The 23,266-nt window shown below is 39.8% G+C and overlaps 1 protein-coding gene across 3 annotated transcripts in view; it reads right to left on the bottom strand.

The window, feature by feature from the left end:
* The window catches only part of BRINP3 (BMP/retinoic acid inducible neural specific 3), a 316,730-nt gene that overhangs the window by 135,064 nt on the left and 158,400 nt on the right, over positions 1–23,266 (bottom strand). For all 3 annotated transcript variants that reach the window (XM_042466360.1, XM_042466361.1, XM_042466362.1), the window contains exons 3-4: positions 14,427–14,617; positions 3,534–3,724 (exon numbers count right to left, since the gene is read on the bottom strand). In XM_042466360.1, the coding sequence (XP_042322294.1) occupies positions 3,534–3,724; positions 14,427–14,617 (382 nt within the window). The remainder of the gene's footprint in view (positions 1–3,533; positions 3,725–14,426; positions 14,618–23,266) is intronic.

The raw sequence follows: 23,266 nt of genomic DNA, 5'->3' as shown, positions 1-23,266 counted from the left end.
GATAGAGTGGAGCCAGTGTTGGTGGGTTTGACGTACCAGATTTAGTCATTAGCAGAGATTATGACATAATTCCCCCCCCCCCCCCCCCCCGCAACAAATTTCCCTGTTCCCTCGTGGTGGAAATCCTTACAGTACCTAAGACAGAGGATGGATTTTTCTGAGAAAAAAATAAATAGGTATGAGCTATTTATAGTATTGTGCAGTTGAATAGTTTTTCATGGGCAATTAAAAGTCATTGGCTTTCCAAAAGACCTGTTCCTGGTGGAAATTAAAATGGCTAGAACTGATTTGTTAATATAACTCGAAATGGCTGCTTGAATTTTTTACTACTTTTCAGACTATGGTGATGGGAAATGACAGGAGGAAAGGTGCACTTCAAAATTTATCACTGCACCATCAGGGAGAACCAGAAATTATTTGTCTTGGCAGAATGAGGGTGGGTGTGCACAGAGCCTGTGGCTTGTGAATATGCTTGTGAATATGCTTGAATTATTTGTATTTTCAGGCTTTGGACGCCACTATCACTTCTTTTCACAAGGACTCACAGTGAAATACATTGAATCACAATTTGAGCTCACACCTTTTTCACTTCAACGTGGTCTTGGGATGGTGCAATTTGAAGTAAACAGTGCTTAAAGGGTATGCTTATCCTACACACACACACACACACACACACACACACCACCCATTTTATACCTCCATGGCCCTCTAGAATAGGGAGAGGGGAGGTAGGGCTCAAGCCCCTTGAAGGCTAGGCAAGTCTCTGAAATGATCTGGCAAAATTGGACCACCAAGACAGTTATGTAATTTATTATTTTGTAAGCCCAAGAAGAAATTTAGAAGGGATTTGTTTTTGCCTTGCATATCAATTGAGTATTACTTGTCAACAAGATCAATTTAATACCAGATACTTGTAAGCCTTGGCAACATGCCTATTTAAGAGTTCAGCCTTGGAAAGCTTCCCAGGATTGGAACAACTGAGGGATGAGCACGTAGGTCATCTGTACAATATGCCCAAATCAAAGTTTGTGAATTGTACCTGTAATCTGAACAGTTGCATATCCATTCCCTTTTCAACAATGCTTTGAGTTGCATGTTGTATTAAAAGTGTTCTGTCTGTTATGTTTTTATCCTGTCAATTATCATTCTACATAGCTCATTAATATTTCCTTTCCCCAATAGCTTTGCATAAATAAACATGGCCTACATCCAGTCATTTGACTTGTTTTTAACCATGAGATCAGTTTGCACATGCTTGCTTACCACTTGACCTCAAATGAGCATTACTGAATCTTTCAAAATCATTAAAAGAAACCACTTCTGGAGGAAATTCCCTGTCACCTCATGTCACTTCAAACATGACACCTCTCAATAATAATAGCTGTGGAGCACAAGAATGTGAGAAATTTGATATTTTAGATTTATAAATATACTGTAGTTGTAATGTGGGATCTGGAATATTAACTAGAAAACTGCAACAACAAAAAAAGAAAGGAAAGAAAGGAAAGGAAAGGAAAGACTGCCTTTCAAAGCAACTTCTGCTGTTATAATCAAGCAGCTGAAATCTCTATAAACACACCCTCAAGCTTGAGAAACATTGTTTTTAGACGTTGTCAGCTTTAAATATGTAGTAAAGCAGGTAAGAAAAATGCTAGTTTATCAACTACAGCATCCATATTTATTCTCCTACATATAGGCTGGAGGGAAATCCAGTGTGAGCGATAGCAGCAATGGGAGGAATCAGAAGAAAAGCTGCATCTGAGTGCCCTACATGATCCATTTTTGGGGTGCTTTAAAGTATATACTTAACACTTTAAAGTACGCCAGACAGGTAAATTATTGTGGAGCTATGTTTGCCTATAGTTGCCCTACTAAGTTTACACTTAATGGAAAACTGTTTGCTTCTATTTAACATGTGATATGGCACAAAGCTGGAATAGATTGCCTTAACTAAATACTTTCTATCAATAAGCATAAAACTTAGTTTCAAAGTCCAAGCTCAGTGACTTCATCAATAAAACAATTGGGTTGCTAGTTCTAGTTCTTATACCTCAACTTGTTATATCAATATTTGAGATTTACATTTTATATATGTAACAAAATATGAATGCAACACAGACAAAGAGATGATGCCCTGCTTATCATAAAACTAACCAACCAACCAAGTTACCCTTATTGTTATGAGATGAAGTGCAAGATAATCTCATCATTATAGAACACGCGTTGATTTAGGCTTAGAGCCAACTGTTAGCCTCATCTAGAATATGCCAATCAAATTAATGGGAACTTGCCATGTCAAAATTTATGTAAGCTCTGTTATTTCAATGGGTCTATTCTAGTTGGAAGTAATATTTAGATTGAAGCAATCGTCTATCTTCAGTTTTGCCCCAACACTAACTTTTAAAAATCCTCTTCCATGGCAGAGATTTGTGATTGTATGATTGCTATTTTCTTCTCTATACTAAAAAAAAAGAGCTAAAGGATATTTTGCACAACAGCCACTGTTTTCAATTTAACATTGGCAATCTTGCTTCAGATAGTTTCTCGGACATAATTAAACAAAAATATAGATAAATTCATCTCCCGCAGATGGTACACTGATGCCTGAATTGTTATTAAGTGAATGTTTTGTCATATCAAACAAACAAGCAAAAAACAAACAAACAAACAAAACCAACAACCCAAACCCAATAGGAATTAATCTATCTACACAAAATACTGAACTCAGGGGAAAGGGTCTTGTTTTCACCTCCCACTGCTATGCTATGCTATGCTTGCTTGCTATTTAGATGAAGATGCTTTCAGTAGAGAAGCATCCAGTATTGTGAACACTCACTGGAGCTTTAATGTGGTACATCCCAGTGATAAACTTACCATTATAGAACAACTCTGATCATGTCCAGAGATCCCTTGGTAGCCTTGAGCATATTGCTGTGCAAAATCTTTCCAAAGAAAGATAGCTTTCACCCATGCTTTGGGATCTCTGGGACTGCTGAAGCTCCTCATGTTCTCTGGATACCATTCGTGGAACTCTCAAGTGAACACAATATTAGCACTAGACGCTTTATTTATATACTGTTTCATACCACACTAAACAGCCTCTAAACGGTTTACAACTGTAAAGTAATTGTCCCCATCAAGCTGGGTACTCATTTTGGCAACCTCGGAAGGATGCTAGGCTGAGTTGACCTTTAGACACTGGCTGGGATTTGTGAGACTGTGAGTGAATGGCTGCAGTACTGACATTTAACCACTGCACCACCAGGGTTCCATACAGTCCTTGTGGTCAGAACAAGAAGTCTTAACAAATTCATTGTGTACATTAGGCTCTTGGGATCCTGTTCAGTAAATCTATCTCTGTAAAGTGGATTTGTATCACAATTTTGGTTTGAAATGAACAAAACAAAGATTGCATATTTTAAACAGTTGTATATAAGCACTAAGCAAATAATTTACGTGCTGGCCAATTGGTCATAATAAAGTAATAAATAATTTACAGCTTTATAGTGTGCTTTTGCAGAACATTCCCATACCTTTATGGCTGTGGAAGCGATCTGAATATGATGCAGTCTTCGTAGTGTGCTGTCTCTGTCAATGAAGTAAGAGGCTGCCAGTTGATGCAGTGTTTCCAAAGTCACTGTTGTACTGTTAATGCTGGGATCGCTTGTTTCTGATCTCTTACTCAGCTTCCGCTTGTCCACAAAAATTGTGAGCGACTCTTCTCCTGTGCAAGGAAAGAATCAGACAATAAGTGAAAAATGCGTACATGATTTCTCCCATGTGCTACAACCAAAAGGCATCCAGTTGAGCTCTTTCACAGGAGATAGGAGAGAATAGCTGCTTTATATTCAGAAGGCCTCAGGTTCAGTTCCTGATATTTCCACCTAAAATGAAATAGGGATGAAAAAGAAAGGCCACTGAAGACCCAGGAGAGTCACAACCAGCCAAAACAAACATCACCAGGCTAGAGCTATCAGTTATTTCAGTCAATATATCAATCTGAGCAATTCATACTTGCATTTGCTTGATTCCCCAGCCATGTTGTACCCAAAGGGTGACCAAGCACAAACAGGTTTTTATAGAAAAGTGCAGACTATAAAATGATGACCTAGTTAATATAAAAAAATATGGAGGAAAATCTGTGTGTATTTGTGTGGCTGTGCAGGGATAATTCTTGCAAATAAAGTTTTAATATACATTTGGAGGTAGTTGCTTCTGTCACACTTGACACATCACACAGGTGAATCTATTCTCTATCTGTAGCCCACAGAGATGAAATAGGCTTAGGAGATGACATAAAGAATAGCTAACAAATGGATCTGATTTGGAAAAGAACTATTCAAGGTTGTGAGTGTCGAAGGACTTTAAAAAATATATAGATTAATCACAGTATGTGGCAAAATAGAGGGAGAAGGAGAGATTACTCAGCACCATGACTGTACAACAAGTCCTACAAGCTGTAAGGAACAGTGCTTGCAGAAAATCCCACTTGCTCCGAGCAAAAATGAAGAGTGTGCAAGTACCTTTTTCTCTGCTGTTCATAGGGGAAAAAATCCCCATATAATCCAATAATTGGTTCATAGGATTAGTAGGCTTTCTAGGCGAATGTTTTTACTCCAGAAGTGTCCTTGTCTCAGCTAGACATTCATCAATGAGCAGATTATAGAATGACCTTTGAATAGTATTTTTTAAAATGTCCTGACTAATCTTAAAATATGCAGGTCATTCCTTATTTTGGATTTAATTGCTCATAGATATGCAAGAATGAACACACGAGCATACACACTTATACTGATAACAGGGACAATTTGATAGGCTGCATATTAGGAATCTGGACGAATCATGAAATTACAGAAAAGAGAATCCAGTCTGGGGGTGAGTCAAATCTTTAAGGGAGCTGTCCAGGTGGCTGAGTCTATTTTGGATATAGTTAATAGTTCCTTTCAAGTTCGGACTAAAATCCAGAATAGATCCATCACCTCACTGACATGAAAGCCACCACAGTAATGATAAAATATGTGTTATGATTTACTCATTGTTTTATTACCCCATTTCACATTGTTAGCTGCCATATAGACTGGAGAGGTGAAAGGAGAGAAATACATGACAAAATGAAACTATGAAGATTATCCATGTGGCCTTCGTCTTAATCTATTTCCTTCCAACTTGCCCATCATTATTGTCTTTTCCAATGAGTCCTTCCATCTCACAATGTGTCCAAAGTATGACAGCCTCAGTTTGATCATCTTGGCTTTAAGGGAGGTTTCCGGCTTGATCTGCTCTTGATCTGCTCCATTTGTTTTCCTTTTGGTTGTCTTCAGCATTCTTCTTCAGCACCATATCTCAAATGAATTGATTTTCTTCCTATCTTCTTTCTTAACTGTCCAGCTCTCACATTCATACATAGTAACAGGGAATACAATGGCTTGTATGATTCTAACTTTTGTGCTGGGTTGTATATCTTTGCATTTTAGAATCTTTTCTAGTTCTTTCATATTCCCTATTCTTAATCTTCTTCTAGTTTCCTGACTGCAGCCTCCATTTCTATCAATGTTGGATCCCAGGTATGGTAATTCTTTTACTATTTCTACTCCTTCATTGTATAGGTTGAACTTGTGAAGGTCCTCGGTGGTCATTATTTTGGTTTTCTGTGGCCGGTTACAGACTGCCTATTTGGGGCGGGCTGTACCCGCCCCTTTCCCCGGTGTATCGGGGCCTCAGCTGCCAGAACAGCAGCCGCTGAGGCCCCGATCTGCTGCTTTTCAGGCTGCGGGGAAGCGGCAAAATGGTGCTTCCCCGCAGCCTGAAAAGGGGTGTCCTTGGGGCTTCAAGCCCCAAGGATACCCCGCGGCGGTGGGGAGGGGGAGAAAGGGGCCGCTTGGCCCCTTTCTCCCTTGCTTCGCTGGGCGCAACCGTCTGAAAGCTGCACCCAGCGACGCAAAGCGGCACCGCAAACCAGGAAGGAGCTCCAAAATGGAGCTCCTTCCTGGTCCACGCTAAGGGCGCACTAGGCGCCCTGGCATGGATCGAGGACTTCACGTCCACTCCACCCTGTATAGAGGCGGTGCGGCCGTGATGTCCTCATGGCGGCGGCCGTCTGGAACAGCTGCTGTCATTTTTTACGCGCAGAGTGCGTATTAGAGTTAGGGAGGTGCGGAAGCACCGCACCTCCCTAACCCTAGTACGCGCTCTGCGCATACTTTCACGGCGGTGTGTAACCCGCCTTTGTGTTAAACATTAGCTTTGCACTTTCCTCTTTGATCTTCCTTAGTAGGTGCTCCAGGTCTTTGAGGTTTTCCCTTCCACTCCACCTTCTTCTGTGTCCAAGCCTACTTTTCATATAATATGTTTTGCACATAAGTTGAACAGATAGGGTGAAAGGACACAGCTTTGTCTGACCCCTTTGCCAATTAGGAACCATTCTGTTTCTCTGTGTTCCGTTCTGACAGTAGTCTCTTGTCCTGAGTACAGATTCCACATCAGGACTGTCAGATGTATTGGCACTTCCATGTCTTTAAGGGCGTTCCCCAGCCTTTCATGATCTATGCAGTCAAAGGCTTTGCTATAGTCTATAAGGGACATGCTGATTTTCCTTTGGAATTTTGTTGTGCACTCCATTAGCTATCATATGTTTTCAATGTGGACCCTAGTGCCTCTTCCTTTACTGAATCCCGCTTGAACCTCTGGGATTTCTCTCTCCATGTATGGTTGGAGTCTATGTTGCAGAGGTTTGAGCGGGATTTTGCTTGCATGGGAGCTCAGTGCTATGGTCCTATAGTTGCTGCAGTCTCTTACATCTCCCTTTTTGTGGATGGGGATATATATTGATTGCTTCCAATCTGTTGGCCATCGTTTTGTTTTCCATATCTGTTGACATATGTTGGTTAGCACTAGAGTTAACTCTGTTCAATGTGTATTGCAGCAGTTCAATTGAAATATCATCTGTTCCTGGTGATTTGTTTTTCACTATTCCTCTTATTGCAGTTTCAACCTCACTTTTTAGAATTTGGGGTTCATCTTCATTTTGCTCTTTGTTCCATGTGTCCTTCATTTTGTCATCTCTTTTGTATAATTCTTGTGTGTATTACATCCAACGTCTTTTTAATCCTTCCTGGTTTTGAAATATTTTATTTTTATTGTCATAGAATATTCCAGTCCTTGGCTTGAATTTTCCTTTTATTTCTCAGATCTTGTAAAATAGATCTCTTATTCTTCCCTTGTTGTTGTTATCCTCTATTTCTCTGCATCGGTCATTGTAGTAATTTTCTTTATCTTTCTGCACAAGCCGTTGTACTGTTGAATTCATAATTCATAGTTTGTTCCTATCTCCCTTTTGTTTTTCTTTGTCTTTTCTTTATTGCTTGTTTTCCCCCCTGCTATCAATTATTTTTCTCTTTCTTTTTATTTATTGAAAGTGTCTGTCTGCATTCTTCTTTTATTATGTCCCTGGCTTCAGACCATAGTTCCTCTGGTTCTTGGTCTATTATGCTTAGGAGTGTGAATCTGTTTCTTATGTTGTCAGTAAATTCTGTTGAGATATTATTTAGATCATATTTTGGTATAATCACTGTGACGCACACTTTTCTGGTAACCACTATTTTTTTTTAGATGACAGCACCCTGGGCCTTTTACACACACACCCACCACCAAATTGTCACAGACCCTTTTTAAAAAGCTTTGTTTCAAAAGGCTTTATATTGGTAACATGGGTGTATATTCAAGCTGCAGACAAGCTTTTACTTAATTAATATCAAAACTTTATTAAACAGATGCTCCAAACAAAAGATACTTGTATATGGGTCAATAAAGCAACTGATGTTTTGTGCAATTGTGTTACTTGTTTCACTTGGTAAGTTTAATTTCTTAGTTTTAACTTTGTTACAATGACAGTTTCCTTATACTACTCTCCTCAGAGTATCAATGTTACTGTTCTCAAGGACATTCACACAGTCCTTCTTCTGGCTTAGTTTCCCTAAGCCTAATTAATAATGTTGTCTCTTAGGCTATTCTATCCCACAGGATCTCTCCCTACAATAACCTCCTCATTTGGAGTTCTTTATTGGTTACAAGTCCCTCACTTCTGGACTTTAACCCAGTTCCTCCATGGAACCCTCAATAATCTGTCCCTCTCTGGACTCAGCAAGACCTTATCTGCATTTTCAACTGTAATTAATAGAATTTTCATCTCCTCTCAGTCAGCTGTCTTGACTGTCTGTTGATAGCCTAGCCTCAATCTGCCTATTCTCTACAATCACTGGTTTTGTTTTCTTCTTGAGTCTTACTCTTATTTTTGGCATGAGTAATTCATGATCTGTGCCGCAATCGGCTCCTAGTCTAGTCTTGAAATACTGAGAGGTATTAAGTCCTCAGAGATAAAGCATATTTATACAGTTATGGGAGAGGGACAGGATGAAATAGGACCTAGAAAGATGCAAATCATGACTCTTGTTCTAAATTTTCAAAGGGACAAAATAGAGGTCATTGATTTGTGAAAGTAATAAATTTGCTTACCAAAAATCAGCTTCACTTGATTCAAATTTCGAAGACTTTTTGTTTGATTGTTTGTTTTACAGTCAGTCCTCCATATCCATGGATTTTTTTAAATTCATGGATTCATGCATCCATTGTTTGAAAATATTCCAAAAAATATAAATTCCAAAAAGCAAACCTTGACTTCATCATTTTATTTAAGGGGCAGCATTTTACTATGCTATTGTATTTAATGAGATTTGAGCACCCATAGATTTTGGTTTCAATAGGGGGTCCTGGAACCAAAGCCCAGAGGATACCAAGGGTCTGATTTATATGCAGTAAAAATGGCTCATATATATATATATATATATATATATATATATATATATGGTGTGCCATGAAGACATTGTCTTTGTTCATATTTCTCCTAATGGATTTTGATTTATGAGTATGATTCAGTTTTGCTGTTTCTCTTGCTAGTCTTCCTTTTTAATTTCCTTGTTCAAGGACCACAGTTTGTAAATACCTTATGTGGATGTACAGGAATACTGAAATGTTCTGCAACTTGTTTTTGCTATTTCTAATATCAGAATTGTGTTCATTAATTCTCTTGTGTAGAGATTGTCCTGTTTGTCCAATGTAGCGTGTAAAGGGGCATTGTTGGCATAGAATGACATGTATCACATTGGAGGAAGAGCAAGTAAATGTATGTTTAATGCTGTGGGTGAAATTATGGCTCTCTGTAATATTGCTTCCAGAGTAGATGTGTCCCTCATATAAGATGCAGCAGCTTTAGGGCCAACCATGTGAATTCTGAAATTTCTTTTCATTATTCACAAGAGAAGTTGACTCTCTGAAAAATTCCTCCTGGAATCAAGGTGGACATTTAAAAAATCCTATGATCAGATAATTTAAAAAAAAAAAGCTGGGTTTCTCAGGGAAAATAATTTAAAACATGGTAATAATAATTTAAAACTTGATAATGCTCTCATGGGAAAATAGTTTTTGTGTCTTCATGGTGGGTAGTTGACCATCCCTGATTTATAGTATCATGAATTGAAGCACCTGGGATCTACAGGCTAATGGTTATTCCAGCTCAAACAGCAGAAGGGCTGTCAGACCCAGAAAAACTCATAGGAGTGAAGGGAAAAATATGCACAAAGGAAAGGTATTTTTACCATACATCAAAAGAGTCACAGACAGAATAGGGGAACTAGTGAGGAAACACAACCTCTGAATGATCTACAAGCCAACCAAGAAAATCCATCAAATGCTGCACTCAGCAAAGGACAGGAGAGACCCTCTACAGCCGCAGGAGTTTTCTTGTCCATATAGCTGTGGACAAGTCTACATAGGGACCACCAAACATAGTGTTCAAACATGAATCAAGGAACAGAGTGGGTCAGCCAGAAAAACCAGCAGTAGCAGCACACTTTATAAATCATCTAGGCATAAAATGATATTTGAAAACACTGAAATTCTGGACTATGCAAACATCTATTAGGTCAGGATGCACAGGGAAGCCACACAGTATAGATACCCCACTAACTTCCATGCCAGCATTCTCTGAAGATGCTAGTGACAGTTGGCTGGTGAAATGTCTGTAATAAACTCTTCTAAAACACAGCCTCATAGCCCGAAAAGCCAACAAAAAACTATGGATGCCAGCCGTGACCGCCTTCAACTTCACATATATTGTGTGTGTTTCTCTGTAGTGTGTCTACTACATTTCACTTCATGACATTTTGATCTACTTACTGCTTTCCTGTGTGTGTTGTATGCCTTCAAGTCATTCTAACTCATGGCAACCCTAAGGCAAACCTATCATGGTGTTTTCTTGGTGAAATTTGTTCAGAGAAGGTTTGCCATTGCCTTCCCCTGAAGCTGAGTGAATGTGACTTGCCCAAGGTTATCCAGTGGATTTCATGGTCAAACAGGAATCAAACCTTGGTCTCCAGAATCATAGTCTGATGCTCAAATCACTATGTCACACTCCTACTTTCTTTTAAAAACGAGGAAATAAGACATGATGGGGGGGAGGGGGGCTTAACATATTTTTTGTCTTAAATGATGAAAGAACCTATGTCTAGAAAAACCTTTAACAAAGCCAGCGCTGCTATGAGATGCTATGGAGACAGAAGGGACTGTCATTTTCTTAATCTTCACTTGCAGAAAATGAATTAAAGAAAGCCATTCTTTACATGAATCAAAGGTGTTTGACAAGATTGTCCGGCGGGAAGGCTACACAATCACAGGAATTATCTTTAATATAATCACCCACCAAGGGATAAAACAGTTTTGCTCAATTGTCACTTTTTCAAGGTTGCCTAGGTGGGCAATTCTGAGCACTAATTAGCTTTCCTGCTGCATAATTCCTACTCCTCCATCTCTAGATCTCTCCACTGGATTGTTTCCTTGCCCACTCAGCCTGTTATCAAAGAGATGGTATGTTCAATCCCCTCCTCCAGTTCATTTACCAGTGTTGCACACATTGGCATCACTTTTCAGAACAGCATGTAAGAATTTAGGTATGCTATTTCCATTAATACTAATGGGAGCCATGTGGCTATAGCTATATCTGAACTCTCTTGAATATTTTTATCTCCCTGTTGCCAGTCTCTGGAAGAAATCTTGATTTCAAAGTAGACAAGGAGGCTTGTTAGCTGGACATTATGCCCAGAATTATTTGTATCTACCTTTTATTGTATGTTGGACAATTTTAATTATAAGAATCCTCCAGAAAAGAAAAAAAAGGAACAAAACATCAGCTTTGTTTGTGTGGTCGTGGGGACAAAAAATGATAGCCTTGCAGTCCATAAACCACAATTTGATGCAGAATAAAGACTTTTGGCTGAACCTGGAGATCTTAGTAGTAGAACAGAATGGGGATCGTAGTCCTTCCTTGTAAAATCCACTTTCAGCTAAAGCAAGGGTCTACACAAACAAATAATTTTTAAAGAACTGTTTTTGAAGAAATAAGTTTGATATCAGAATCAGTACACATCAAACCTTTAAGGGGAAAGTGTTCCATAATTAAAATACTACAACCTAAATGTGGTGCAATCTTCCAGAGATACATTTGGGCCTCCAATATGAAGGGCAGAACTGATGCCCTTAAACTATGAACTTGGTTCTTTAGAGGAGAGGTGAGTAAACTTGAAGGTTGTATGCAGTCAGGCAGGGTATTTTTGTGATCCATTGCAAGGTTCTTCATGTTTCTAAATCCCACCCCCACAATATGGGCAGGAATTACATTTTTATATCTTCAAAAAGGCCAAGCATTTTAAACTGATTTTTATATATGGGGAGGCCTGGACAAGGTTTTTTTTCCCAACAGGAAATTATTGTTCAGCCATTTTATGTTTGTATCCGGTTCTAAAAATGTGAGACAAGTACAAAAATGCTGTCACCACCAATTATTATGGATCATTTCAAACCATATTTTCTAGGAACCCCACGACCACACAAACAAATTGGCATTGTAGGAACTGCAGGAAAAAAATAGAGAGTGTGGTGCTTTGGAGTCCCACTGAGATTGATGTAGCTCCCAAACTTCTGATGGTTACCCATCCCTGCTGTAAACTGAGTTAAAGCCCCGCTCTCATGAACCATGCACCGTACTTTTATCTCATCTGGGTTGAGCTTCAGTTTATTGGCCCTCATCCAATAACTGATTTCAAATGCTTGTTAAGCACTTCTACAGCTGAATTTGACCAAAACAGAAGAAAAGGAGGAGGAGGAGGAGGAGGAAAGGAAGGAAGGAAGGAAGGAAGGAAGGAAGGAAGGAAGGAAGGAAGGAGTAGACCTGCTGAATATCACAAACATGCTGATGATACCCAGTCTCAGATAGTGGGTGATCTCATAGCAGCTGGTGTTAAAGAAATTCAGTCCTTGCAACACCATAGTCCCCCAGCACTTCCTCCTGGAAGTGGCCATCCTGGCAAGAGTGAAACAGTGAAACACAGTTCCTCCAGTCCCCACCGTGACTGATGGCACTGAAAGTCAGTGAGAGGACCAGGGGAATAGGAGAGCTGCATTTCCTCATCCTTCTTCTGGCACAACAATCTATCAAGGCAACAAAAGACATTTAATGCCAGTGATGAGAAACTAGATTGGAATTGATCTAATTAATCAGTGTCATCCATGAGAGGGTGGCATATCATAGCAATCATTCACTCAGACACTTTGCCCTTATGACTATCTGTCAGTTAAACCAGAGAAGCCTCCTTTAGGAATAGCCTCATGACTTCCTCCTTTAAGACAGTTGAGGCTCCTTCCTCTTCGAAGGAGTTATTTACTTTATCATTGTAACCAATCAATACAAACAGTGTTATGAACCAAGAAGGGCACAATTTGAGCAAACAGGTGCTTGGCCAAACTCCTCTAAGCACTTTGCTCAATAGGGCCTAAACACCCAACAGTCTATGACTAGATAGTGCTCTGGGTACATTGGTGCATTCACTGGCATTTCTGCAAAGAAAGGAGCATCCATGTCACTGTGGGTGTGAGTGATTTTACTTGCAAAGAGCTTAGCTGAAAAGCCAATACTCATTGATTAGGATGAATTAATTGTTGAATTCCTTTTAAAACCATGCAAGCATGTGAGTACATATCCATATCTATGTGTTGAGTATGTAAATAAATAAATAAATAAACCCTTTTTAAACCACCTCTGAGTATTACTTGTCTAAGAAAACCCTATGTAGTAGATGGAGCTGCCAAAATATGACAGGTGAAAATGGCACATAGACACATGACAACTAGTGAGTCAAGGGTAGTTTGTTCATTCTTATATTTATCAAAGATTCATCAAGCCCATTCAGTGAGGCAGATATTTGAATTTCAATTCAAACATGGGTGTGCATCTACATAATGCACATAATGGATTCAAGCCCAGACTTTTAAGATACAAGTATTCAAAATTCACTGTCAAGAAGAGGAAGAATGTTGCTTTTACTTTCTCCTAGATTATTGTTTATGCTGAGATTTTATAATTTTATTCTATCAAATGTATGAAGGTAATTTGTGAATACTGATATTTTTTTTAAAAAAAATTGAACCCAATGAAATGCTAATCAATCCCTAGTCACATCACAACAACAGTGCTTAGGAATGAAATTATTTAACACTTTCTGCTGCACGTTGTCCAGTGATGTGGATCCATGTGTAACTGAGGGAAATCTCATCACACCATTTGGAGAGGCTCCCTGGAAAAATACAAGGTGTTTGGGTTTCTGCTTCCTCTTTTGCACTGAAAGTGCTTTAACTGATCATCTGCCTTAAGTAATCATAGCAAAAACATGAAATAAAAATGTAACTAATAATAATAATAATGAAAAAGAAGGAGTAATTTGGGATAGAGGGTGCAGGGAGCTATTCTGGTATGGTGACAACTTGGATCTAGGAACTGAAAAAAAACTTTATTTGATTCTTGCACAGGCAATGAATAATTTGAAAGGTTGCTGCCTGTTGAATAATGATTTAAAATTTAGTACATTTATTTCACACATATTGCACTTTCGCTCTCCCAAATTACTTCTACCCCTTCCATTCTTCCTTATAACATTTATGCAGAAGAACAGGAGACTCCGGTGAGCATATAAAATAAGTAAACTTACAACTTAGTACAACCCATGCAATTTGCACCACTAAGTTTGACATGACTTATTCTCAAGTGAACAAGTGCAGAATAGACGTCTAGAAAACTTATTTTGTCTTTCATTTGATTTGCCTTTGGTTTGAAAACATATAAAATCTGTTCCATAGATGAGAAACTTTCTCTTTCAAATTTAAAGAGAGAACATAGAGATAACCACACAAATAGGGAAAGATGGGGAAATGTTCTCCTCTGTCACAAAGACAGTTATTCCTCTCCCGTTACACAAATTTGTTCCTCCTGTCAAGTTCACATAGTGGAGCTGAAATACTTATTAAATGGTAATGTAAGACCTTACCTCCCAGGGTAGCTGACAGCAGGAAGTGTGTCCCATATTTCTTGATAAGATTTTCTGTGATCTGCTGAAGAGTCGGTCTGCGTCCTAGTAGTCTTATGTTTCGGAAAAATTCAGGGGCGAGAGGCAGCGGGGAGCCAAGGAAGTTCTTTCTCTCAACAGCTAAGTTGTTTACTTTCCAACGACCAAATTCCCTGGAAGGCAAATAAAAGAAATAAATATTTTTTAAAACAAATTATTCAAAATTTAGCATTTATACACTATTCTATTGCCCACTGTGTGTGTTGGTGGTGGTGATGGTGGTAGCTATTATAAATAGTCTCCTTCTGGAAATTGTGGCTGTCATTTCCAAGATGATAATTTTATATTGCAAATACACTGTGGGCAGGACGTTCGCTCCCTGGGACATCTGGCTCACACGTGGTCCCTCTTAGCCCTGACTGCCTGGACAAGGAGACGCCGATGCTGAATGAGATGCTACAAGCTTTACTTGAATAAACTCAACAACTTGTATAACACAAACATCACGAGTTTCAGGCACGGTTACCTCACCACCGCCCTCCCCTCACAGTCCTTCGCTCTCATGCTTCTGGGTTCATTGTTTCCATGTGTCCACTTCCGCGGCACTTTTCCTAGGGCTCAGTGTCGGCCTTTTCTTTCAACACTGGCCCCCGCATTTGCTCCTGCTGTTCTCCCTTGAGGTCCCACCACTCACCCAACAAGGGTCCTGAGCTCTGGTGTCTCCAATCTCCTTCATTGAGATACTTAAAATCTCCCTCCACCTTGGGGTCTGGCAATGCTATATCAGTTCGGGGCCAAGCCCTCAGCAACGAGTGCCGCCCTTGCAAAGTCACTGGGCAGCCTTCTCATCCTGGGCTCCTTAACATTCCACCTCTCCCTTCCGCGACTGCCTCTGCATGCCCCAGTCTTTCGCGTACCCGGCCCCTCCTCTAGTCCACCTGTCCCTCAGTTTTTAACCCCCTCCCTCAGGGTGGGGTTTCTTCCTCCCAAAGGTCTCCTGGGTCCTCCAACCCCCCAGCTTCCTGCCTTGCCCTATCAACCCTCCCAATGTCTTCATCCACCTGGTTACATACACACAAACACTATCAAGGAATAACAGTCAATCATTGACATGACTTACATGTTTGTTTTGTGATGTTAAAGTAGAAAATTAAAGCTCTCATGCCCAATGGAGAACATTTGAACTTAACATGTTATGAAACTTGAACTAACATCTGGTTTCTCTTGGCTATTTCAACAATTTTTAGAGATCTTTGTAGAAGCTTTCACTTATTTCATTGCTTTCACTATTATGTTATTGCATATTCATTTTGAGAGTGCAATACTGAGACCATCTCAATACACTCCATAATTTGAAGGGAACAACACATATGACCAGGTAAGAAACCTAATAACTAGGGTTGTCCCTTTGCTATTGGGTTTTCTGCCTCGTCATATGTGTTGTTCCCTTTAAATTTGGGTCGCAAATTAATGTCACTGAACATGTACAAATAATATTATCATTGTTCTACAACATGCAAATTTTAAAGAATTTAAAAATGCTACAAACATTACATTATCACCAAATATTACTACAGATAGAGTCTCCCTTGTCCAGAATTCCAAAACAGTCAAAACCCCAAAACATTTTCATGGGTGGCTCTGATAGTGACACCTTTGCTTTCTAATGGTTCCATGGACACAAACTTTGTTTCATGCACAATATGATTAATAGTATTGTATAAATTTATCACCAAGTCATGTGTATAAAGCAAATATGAAACATAAATGAATGTTGTGTTTAGACTTGTGTCCCATGTTCAAGATACCTCATTATTTACATATATGCAAATATAGCTATTAAAAAATCTTTAAAAATCCAAAATCCAAAGCACTTCTGGTCCCAAGCATTTTGGACAAGGGAGACTCAACCAGTACTGTGAATAAACATTATGCTATTTTTTTCATAAATTTACGTCTCCTGAGAACTCAGTAAAAGATAACATAAATCTGATGGAATGGACTTTACATGACCTTATGACATAATATTTTTTCTAGTCTCAGATACATTTCTTGCTGTAACTTGCTACCATGATTATGCCTCTGGATATTTTTTTTACCAAACATAAACAAATAATTCTTAAGGGTTTTCTTTAATGACATTTACATTGCTCTCCCTCAGCCCTCTTATTAATCAGAAACATTTAAATGAGTGTTCAGATTATCAGAGAGTATCCAAATATTCTCAGCCTACATGTGTATCTGAAACTGTACAGTCTGGTAACTGATGCATCATGCGATGCTTCAGTGGACAAGGTTAGTGTAAAAGATAGACTGAGTGTTGGAACAGACTGGCCTGAAAAGCTGGTTTCCGTGCAGCTTGGGGATGTGGTGTTTAGATACCACATGCCCCCAAAGTGCCTGAAAGCCGCCCTGGCTGACCAGACATGGGTGGTTTCTAGCTGCTCTGGGGATGTGACATTTACATTTACATGCTACATACCCTTGGAGTGCCCAGAAGCTGCCCCTGGGACTGCCAAAGGCAGCCCATTACTGGCCCAAATTAAGAGTGGATCTTTTCTGCTCCGATTTGGGCTGGCATTAGGGCAGCGGAATGAGTGCAGCTTCCACTTCATCTTCTAGAACTTGGGATTCATCTTTGTAGGATTCTTATTTGACGTGTCATTCATTTTTTTTCCATCTCTTTCATATAACTCTACTATGTATTGTGTCCATTCTCTTTTTTATTTCATTTTTCTTGCTTGTGTTGTATGTTCTTCTTTTGAAAGCAGAGCATCCCCACCCTTGGTTTGAATTTCTCACTGAGTTCATGGAACTTGTGGAAGAGGTTTCTTGTTCTCCCTTTATTGTTGTTGTCTTCTATTTCTCTGAATTGATTATTATAATAATCAGAAAATTACCAACCCTTAAAAAAAACACTCTGTGGGATAAATTAGTCCCTTTTCCATGTTCTCAAATGCTTTGTAATAATCCTCAGTATAGTTTTTAAAAAAACCTTGCTGCTAACTATGCATAAATATATATTCATACTATGCTCTGTTAAAACAGCTCCACCGACTACCAGTTTGTTTTTGAGTACAATTCAAAGTGTTGGTTATGTCCTATAAATTCCTATATGGAACAGGTCCAAGCTGTGTGGCAGATTGTGTCTCTATCAGCCTGCTCAGGCTTTGAGATCATCAGGAGAGGCCCTTTACTCAGTCTAACCACCATCCTGAGCACTGTTGGTGGGGACACGAGAGAGGGCCATCCTAAGGAGGCCAAAATGGTCCCCTTCTTATCCTTCTATGAGTAGACTAAAATCTTTTTATTATTATCATTTTTAAAAATCCAACAGGTATTTAAAACAGAAAATTTTTAAAGATCAGGCTAAAGGTTGCTATATTATTTTAAACAGAAATGTTTCTAATACCTTTTAATCTTTTTAATTGTATTTTATTCTTTTAACTTGATACTGTGTTTTAAAACTGTGAATAACTTAATTCTATTTTAATGTTCACTTTTTCTGTGTATTTAATTGTTCTTTTAAATTGTAATCTGTTTTCAGTCACACTTTTTGGGAAAAGGGATACAATTAAATAAATATCATCATCACCATGTATTACTACCACCATTATTACTACTGCCACTATTAGTACTATCTACTGTACATTTTTTATTATTATGGAAGGAAAGAGTATAAATATGAATAAAGAAACCATGATGTATGGGATCCTCCTTTCTATGGTATAGTATAGTAAGATGTGAGCAGAGAGTAAATAACGTCTCAAAGCAGGTGTGTAAAATCACTCTTTATTTTATTTTCCTCATTTTACATGATAATAATGCTTTCAAACTAGACGCTTAAAAGGAGGCAGCTTTTGATTACCATAGAAGATAAATTATTCCAGAGACTGTATGAAACACAAAGAATGACAGCTCCTATTTGCTACTCCCAAATATATCAGTGGTTGCAGTGAAAGCAAACAAGTCAATTAAGTAGTAATAAGCACATCTTTTATTCATTTAATTACCAATTAAGATGCAGCTAAGAGTTATTAAGAAAAGGACACATTGTCCTCAAAATCTAATGAAAGGAGCATTCTTGTTGCAAAACATCTGTGGAATCCTGACGTTGATGAGACATGCCAACAGTTATTGCATTTGTTTCAAAGGAAATGCAGAGCCTAGTTTGTAGTTACTATGCTGGGTTAACATAACAGCTTTTGTCTTAGAAGACATGGAATTGACCACAGAAACTGATCAAATTGGTCCTTTTTCCCCATTCAAAACCATACAAAGGGATGCTTCATATGCACCAGGGTGGAGGGAGGCCTCATGAAGTCCTAACCACTAAAAACCAATGCTGATTCATTTAGTTAGTGAATTAATATCTAGCCTTTCTCTTGACATAGGACCCAAATTGGTATATGACAGAGATTAAATCAATATTCCAGCTACCCTAATATTCAGCTACCCTACCAATGCATCACTAATTCAAAACAGCTTAAAATAAAGCATAAGCATGAGAATAAAAACGCAGCACACAAACCTCACCAAAAATCCCCCCTCATTCTGCACTGCCACTTAATAGCCAAATGCTGGTTCATGTAAAAAGGTCTTTATCTTCCAGAAGAAGAGAAGCAGAGGGGAGATTTTCCCTTCAACATCTAAAGGGCTCCATGATTGCCACCACTGATATGCATGAAACATCTCCAGCCTTCATAAGAAAAGGCACAGCAGCCATACATTTCTTTGCTTCTGTGCAGAACTGTAGAGTCAATTTTGTGACCCTCCTACCCTAAATCAAAACCCCTTAGATGTTGCCTTCTCTCATATATAATTTCATATTGGCCAAGGTTACAAAATGGGAGCTCTATCTAGAAATATAGAACAAAACCCTGTGCTGTGAAGGTAAGTTGCCAAGTGTATAGAGTCCTTTCAGTGGTGGCAACCACCTCTGGAAATTTCAGAAAAGTTTGGAATTTCCCCAATACAACACACAAATATAAATGTACTATCAAACAATGCTATTTTCCAGGGAAAGATAGACAGAAAATTTATGCACACCCTCAGAGAATGGTTGTGCTCTATGAGTATGGCTGCATCCTGTGCTCACCAGGAGAAGGCAGTGCAGGAGAGATATCACATTGTGTGGCATGATGTTGGGGTGGAAAGTACAGAGCTAGGTTATATAACACAGGTTGCTGGCTCCCTAGGATTTAGATTATACTTCAAGGCAAGGGTAGACAACTGTGTGGAGGTAGGAACATATTCTAGGTTTTGGAAGTACTAAAGAGCAGCACTTTTAAAAAAATATAATTCAGTTCAAATGCATAACATAAAATATGTCTTATTTGTATTATTTCATTATTCCAAATTAAATATTTTGCTTGCTGAAAATAACCACTGCATTGATTTTTGTTTCAATTTAATCAATCTCTTCTGATTTAATTTAATTTAAAACCAGCAGATACTTGATCGTTCTTTATTCCTTGGTGAACTGATAGGCCACCAGCCATAGAGTGCAGGAGCTGGCTGTCCAAGGGGTGTGATTCATTAACTCAAGGCACCAGTCTGGAAGCTGGGTTCCTGACCTGAGGTAAGAATAAAACCCTCCCCTCTTTCTCTCACACACATGCTGTTTGGTCTCTACTGCTATCACTTTGCCTTTTTTTCTCTTCCCTTCTCTTTCTGTTTGCTTTCTTATCTTGTTCTTCCCTTCTTCATGGGTTATGTCTCTGTCTGTCTTGTCTCCTTGTTTCATTCCACACACATTCTGTAGCAGGCTGGGTCTGAGGGGTCATTCAAACGTTGTTGTTTTTAGCATGACTATGGGGCTGTACAAACAGCTCATAAGGGTCAGCATGTAGCTGCCCCTTTTCTGGCTGGATCGTGGTTGTGGCAACCTCATGCCATGGCCTCGATCTGGCCTTTGGAGGGTGCAAATAGAGCTACAAAAACCTGGAAAAGGGATATCCTTGGGGCTGCATGCCCCCGGACACCCTGACAGGTGCAGCCATGGGATCTAGTTGCCGTGGGAATAAAGCGCGCACCCAAAAGGAGCTTTGTTTCGGAGTTCCTTTCTGTGCCGCAGATAGGGTGCCACAAGCACCCTCCAATGGCTCAGTGACATCACACACACGCCAGTCAGTGTGGAGATGGTGTGTACGTGATGCCATTGTCCCACGCTGTGTATGGATGGTGCACCTTCAAAATGGCGCCATCCATATGAACTAGGTCTAGAGAGCGTGCGGTTGCTGCACGCTCCCCAGCCCTAGTTTTGGCCCAAGGATGGCGCTTCTGCACTGTCTGTATCGGGCCTAAGATACAACAACAGATCCGCTCAGATCCACACTAAGAGTAAGCAACCAGCTTGACTTCAAGGAACTTACTACACAGGTGAGTACAGAAATCTCAAACACTTAGGGCACCCTATAAAGAAAATATTTCCACCTTCCAATAATTTTTGTTCATGTTTTCTTTTCTACAATCTTCTATTTGATTTTAAGTGACAGGATGGAACAAAAATTAAACTACAGATTTCTGAACAGACTTTTCTTATCTCCTTCCAACTCTATGATTCTATTAATTATCATGATAGTGTTACCAGGATTAAATCCCACTTTCTCCATAAAGCTTGTATGGTCACCATAAACCACCAGCAGCTTCACTGCTTAACTTACCTCATAGAATTGTTGCTGGATAAATGTGGGGACAGGAAAAATAAGGTTTACCACTTTCAGCTCCAGGGCTACTGCCGTTATCTGCCTTCAAGTCTTCAGTAATTTATGGTGACCTTAAGGCAAACCTATTCCAGGGTTTTCTTAGGCCCAAGACAGACAGGCCAAAAGGGGGCATGGCGATATCAATACTAGGGTTCAGGAGCATGCAGTATAATAATAATAATAATAATAATAATAATAATAATAAGTTTATATTTCCCACCTCTCCCAGATGGATTGACCGTGGGATTACAGTCCACTAAAATACATACCTCCAATACTTAAAATACATATAAAAACTGTCAATAAAATTAATAGCCATTAATCTTAAAAAACTACACACTCCTGAACCCCAGCATGTGTGGGTGCCGCCATATTGCGTGGCCCTGCCCACATGGGGATGTAATCCATGACATGTCCTGTGCGACACATCCAAATGGCATGTTCACAGGCACGTCACTGTGCCGCTGGAGGGCACTTATCATGCCTTACCAGCAGCGCAAAAAGGAGCTCTGTTTCAGAGCTTTTTTGGGCATGTGCATCATTGGGTGCGGCAGCCAAATGCCACACTAACGATGCGAGGAGAAAGCTGCCCTTTCTGCTCTTAGCGCGGGATGTCCAGGGCATTCATCCACTGGCACACCTTTGTCCAGGCCACGGAGAACTGGGATTTTGTCACTTCCCGTGGCATGGAAAAATGCAAATTGGGGACAAGGGCTGCCGGTGAGGCTACCTGGCCCCAATCCAGTGCAAAAAGGGTTCAGGCTTACCTTTGGGTGGTCTGTACCAGGCCAATGTAAGATTTCTTGGTCAGGAGTGGGGGGTTGCTTTGTTTTGATAATATATAATAATAAATAATAATAATATAATATAATAATTTTATTTGTATTCTCTCTCGCCACTCCCAATGGATTAGGGCGGGATCACAACTGAGTTAAAAACACTTGTATATTACACACATTAATATAATTAAAACCACAGCTAAAAACATAAAACATAATCACATCATTCACCACCAATTCACAGGGTCAATCACGAGGGTCAGGTGCTGTCGGTCTTTACTAATGGTCTTCATAAAAGGTCAGGAGGATATGTGCAGTGGAGAGCTCGTCTCTTACTGCCTTCTTGAAAATCCAAGGATGTAACAAGGCGAGTCTCCTTGGGAGTCCCTTCCATAGACTGAGAGCATACTGAAAGCTTTTGGGAAGTGGAACAAACATGTTTGGATGATGGCACCTCCAACAGGCTTCCACTTGTTCTAGAGTGAGGCGGATTGTATGGGAGATGCGTTCCTGTAAGTAACCCGAATCCCAAGCCATGGTAGGGCTTTAAAGGTAATAACCAACACCTACTGTGCCAGAAGCTAATTGGGAGCCTAGTGTAGCTCTTTTAAAAATAGGTAGGTCAAATCTCAAGAGTTAGTGACCAACTGGCCCCCGCATTTGCACTAGTTGAAGCTTCTGCCAACTTGATACAAGGGTAACCCCATGTAGAGCGCATTACAGAAATCAAGACGCGTGATTACCAGAGCATGTACTGTCAGCTTCAAGGTCCTTTCGGTTGAGGTGGGTTGCAGTTGACGTATCAACCGAAGTTAGAACCAAGCACTTCTGGCCGTCGCATCCACTGAGAAGACAAACATAGAGATGGATCCAGAAGTACTCCCAAACTGCGAAGTTCATCCTTCAGGGGAATGTAACCCTGTTAGGAGTGGTGGACAAATTTCCTTCCCCAGACCTAAGGAACCTATGGCAAGTACCTCCGTTTTCTCTGGATTCAGCCTGGTTTGTTTTTCCTCATCAACCCATTACTGGACTCAAGGCAGGAGTTCAGGGGGAGATGCCATCCTTAGTCATGTGCAGTTGGAACATGGAGAAACATATTTGGGGTGTCATCAGCATACTGATAACCCCGTGCCCATGACTCCAGATATCTCTCCAACGGTTTCATGTAAATGTTAATACAATGGGGGACCGGATGGCGCTTTGAGGGACACAGATGTAAGCTCTTTCCTAGAAGAGCAACTGTCCCCCAGCCTCACCATCTGGGACCTGCCTGAGAGGTAGGATCGGAGCCACTGGAGCACAGTGCCCCTCTATGCCCAACTCCCTCAGGCAT

Source organism: Sceloporus undulatus, chromosome 4 (assembly GCF_019175285.1).
Source record: "Sceloporus undulatus isolate JIND9_A2432 ecotype Alabama chromosome 4, SceUnd_v1.1, whole genome shotgun sequence".
Classification (NCBI taxonomy): domain Eukaryota; kingdom Metazoa; phylum Chordata; class Lepidosauria; order Squamata; family Phrynosomatidae; genus Sceloporus; species Sceloporus undulatus.
The sequence above is the reverse complement of the archived record's forward strand: the minus strand, read 5'-3'. Positions and strand labels throughout refer to the sequence as shown.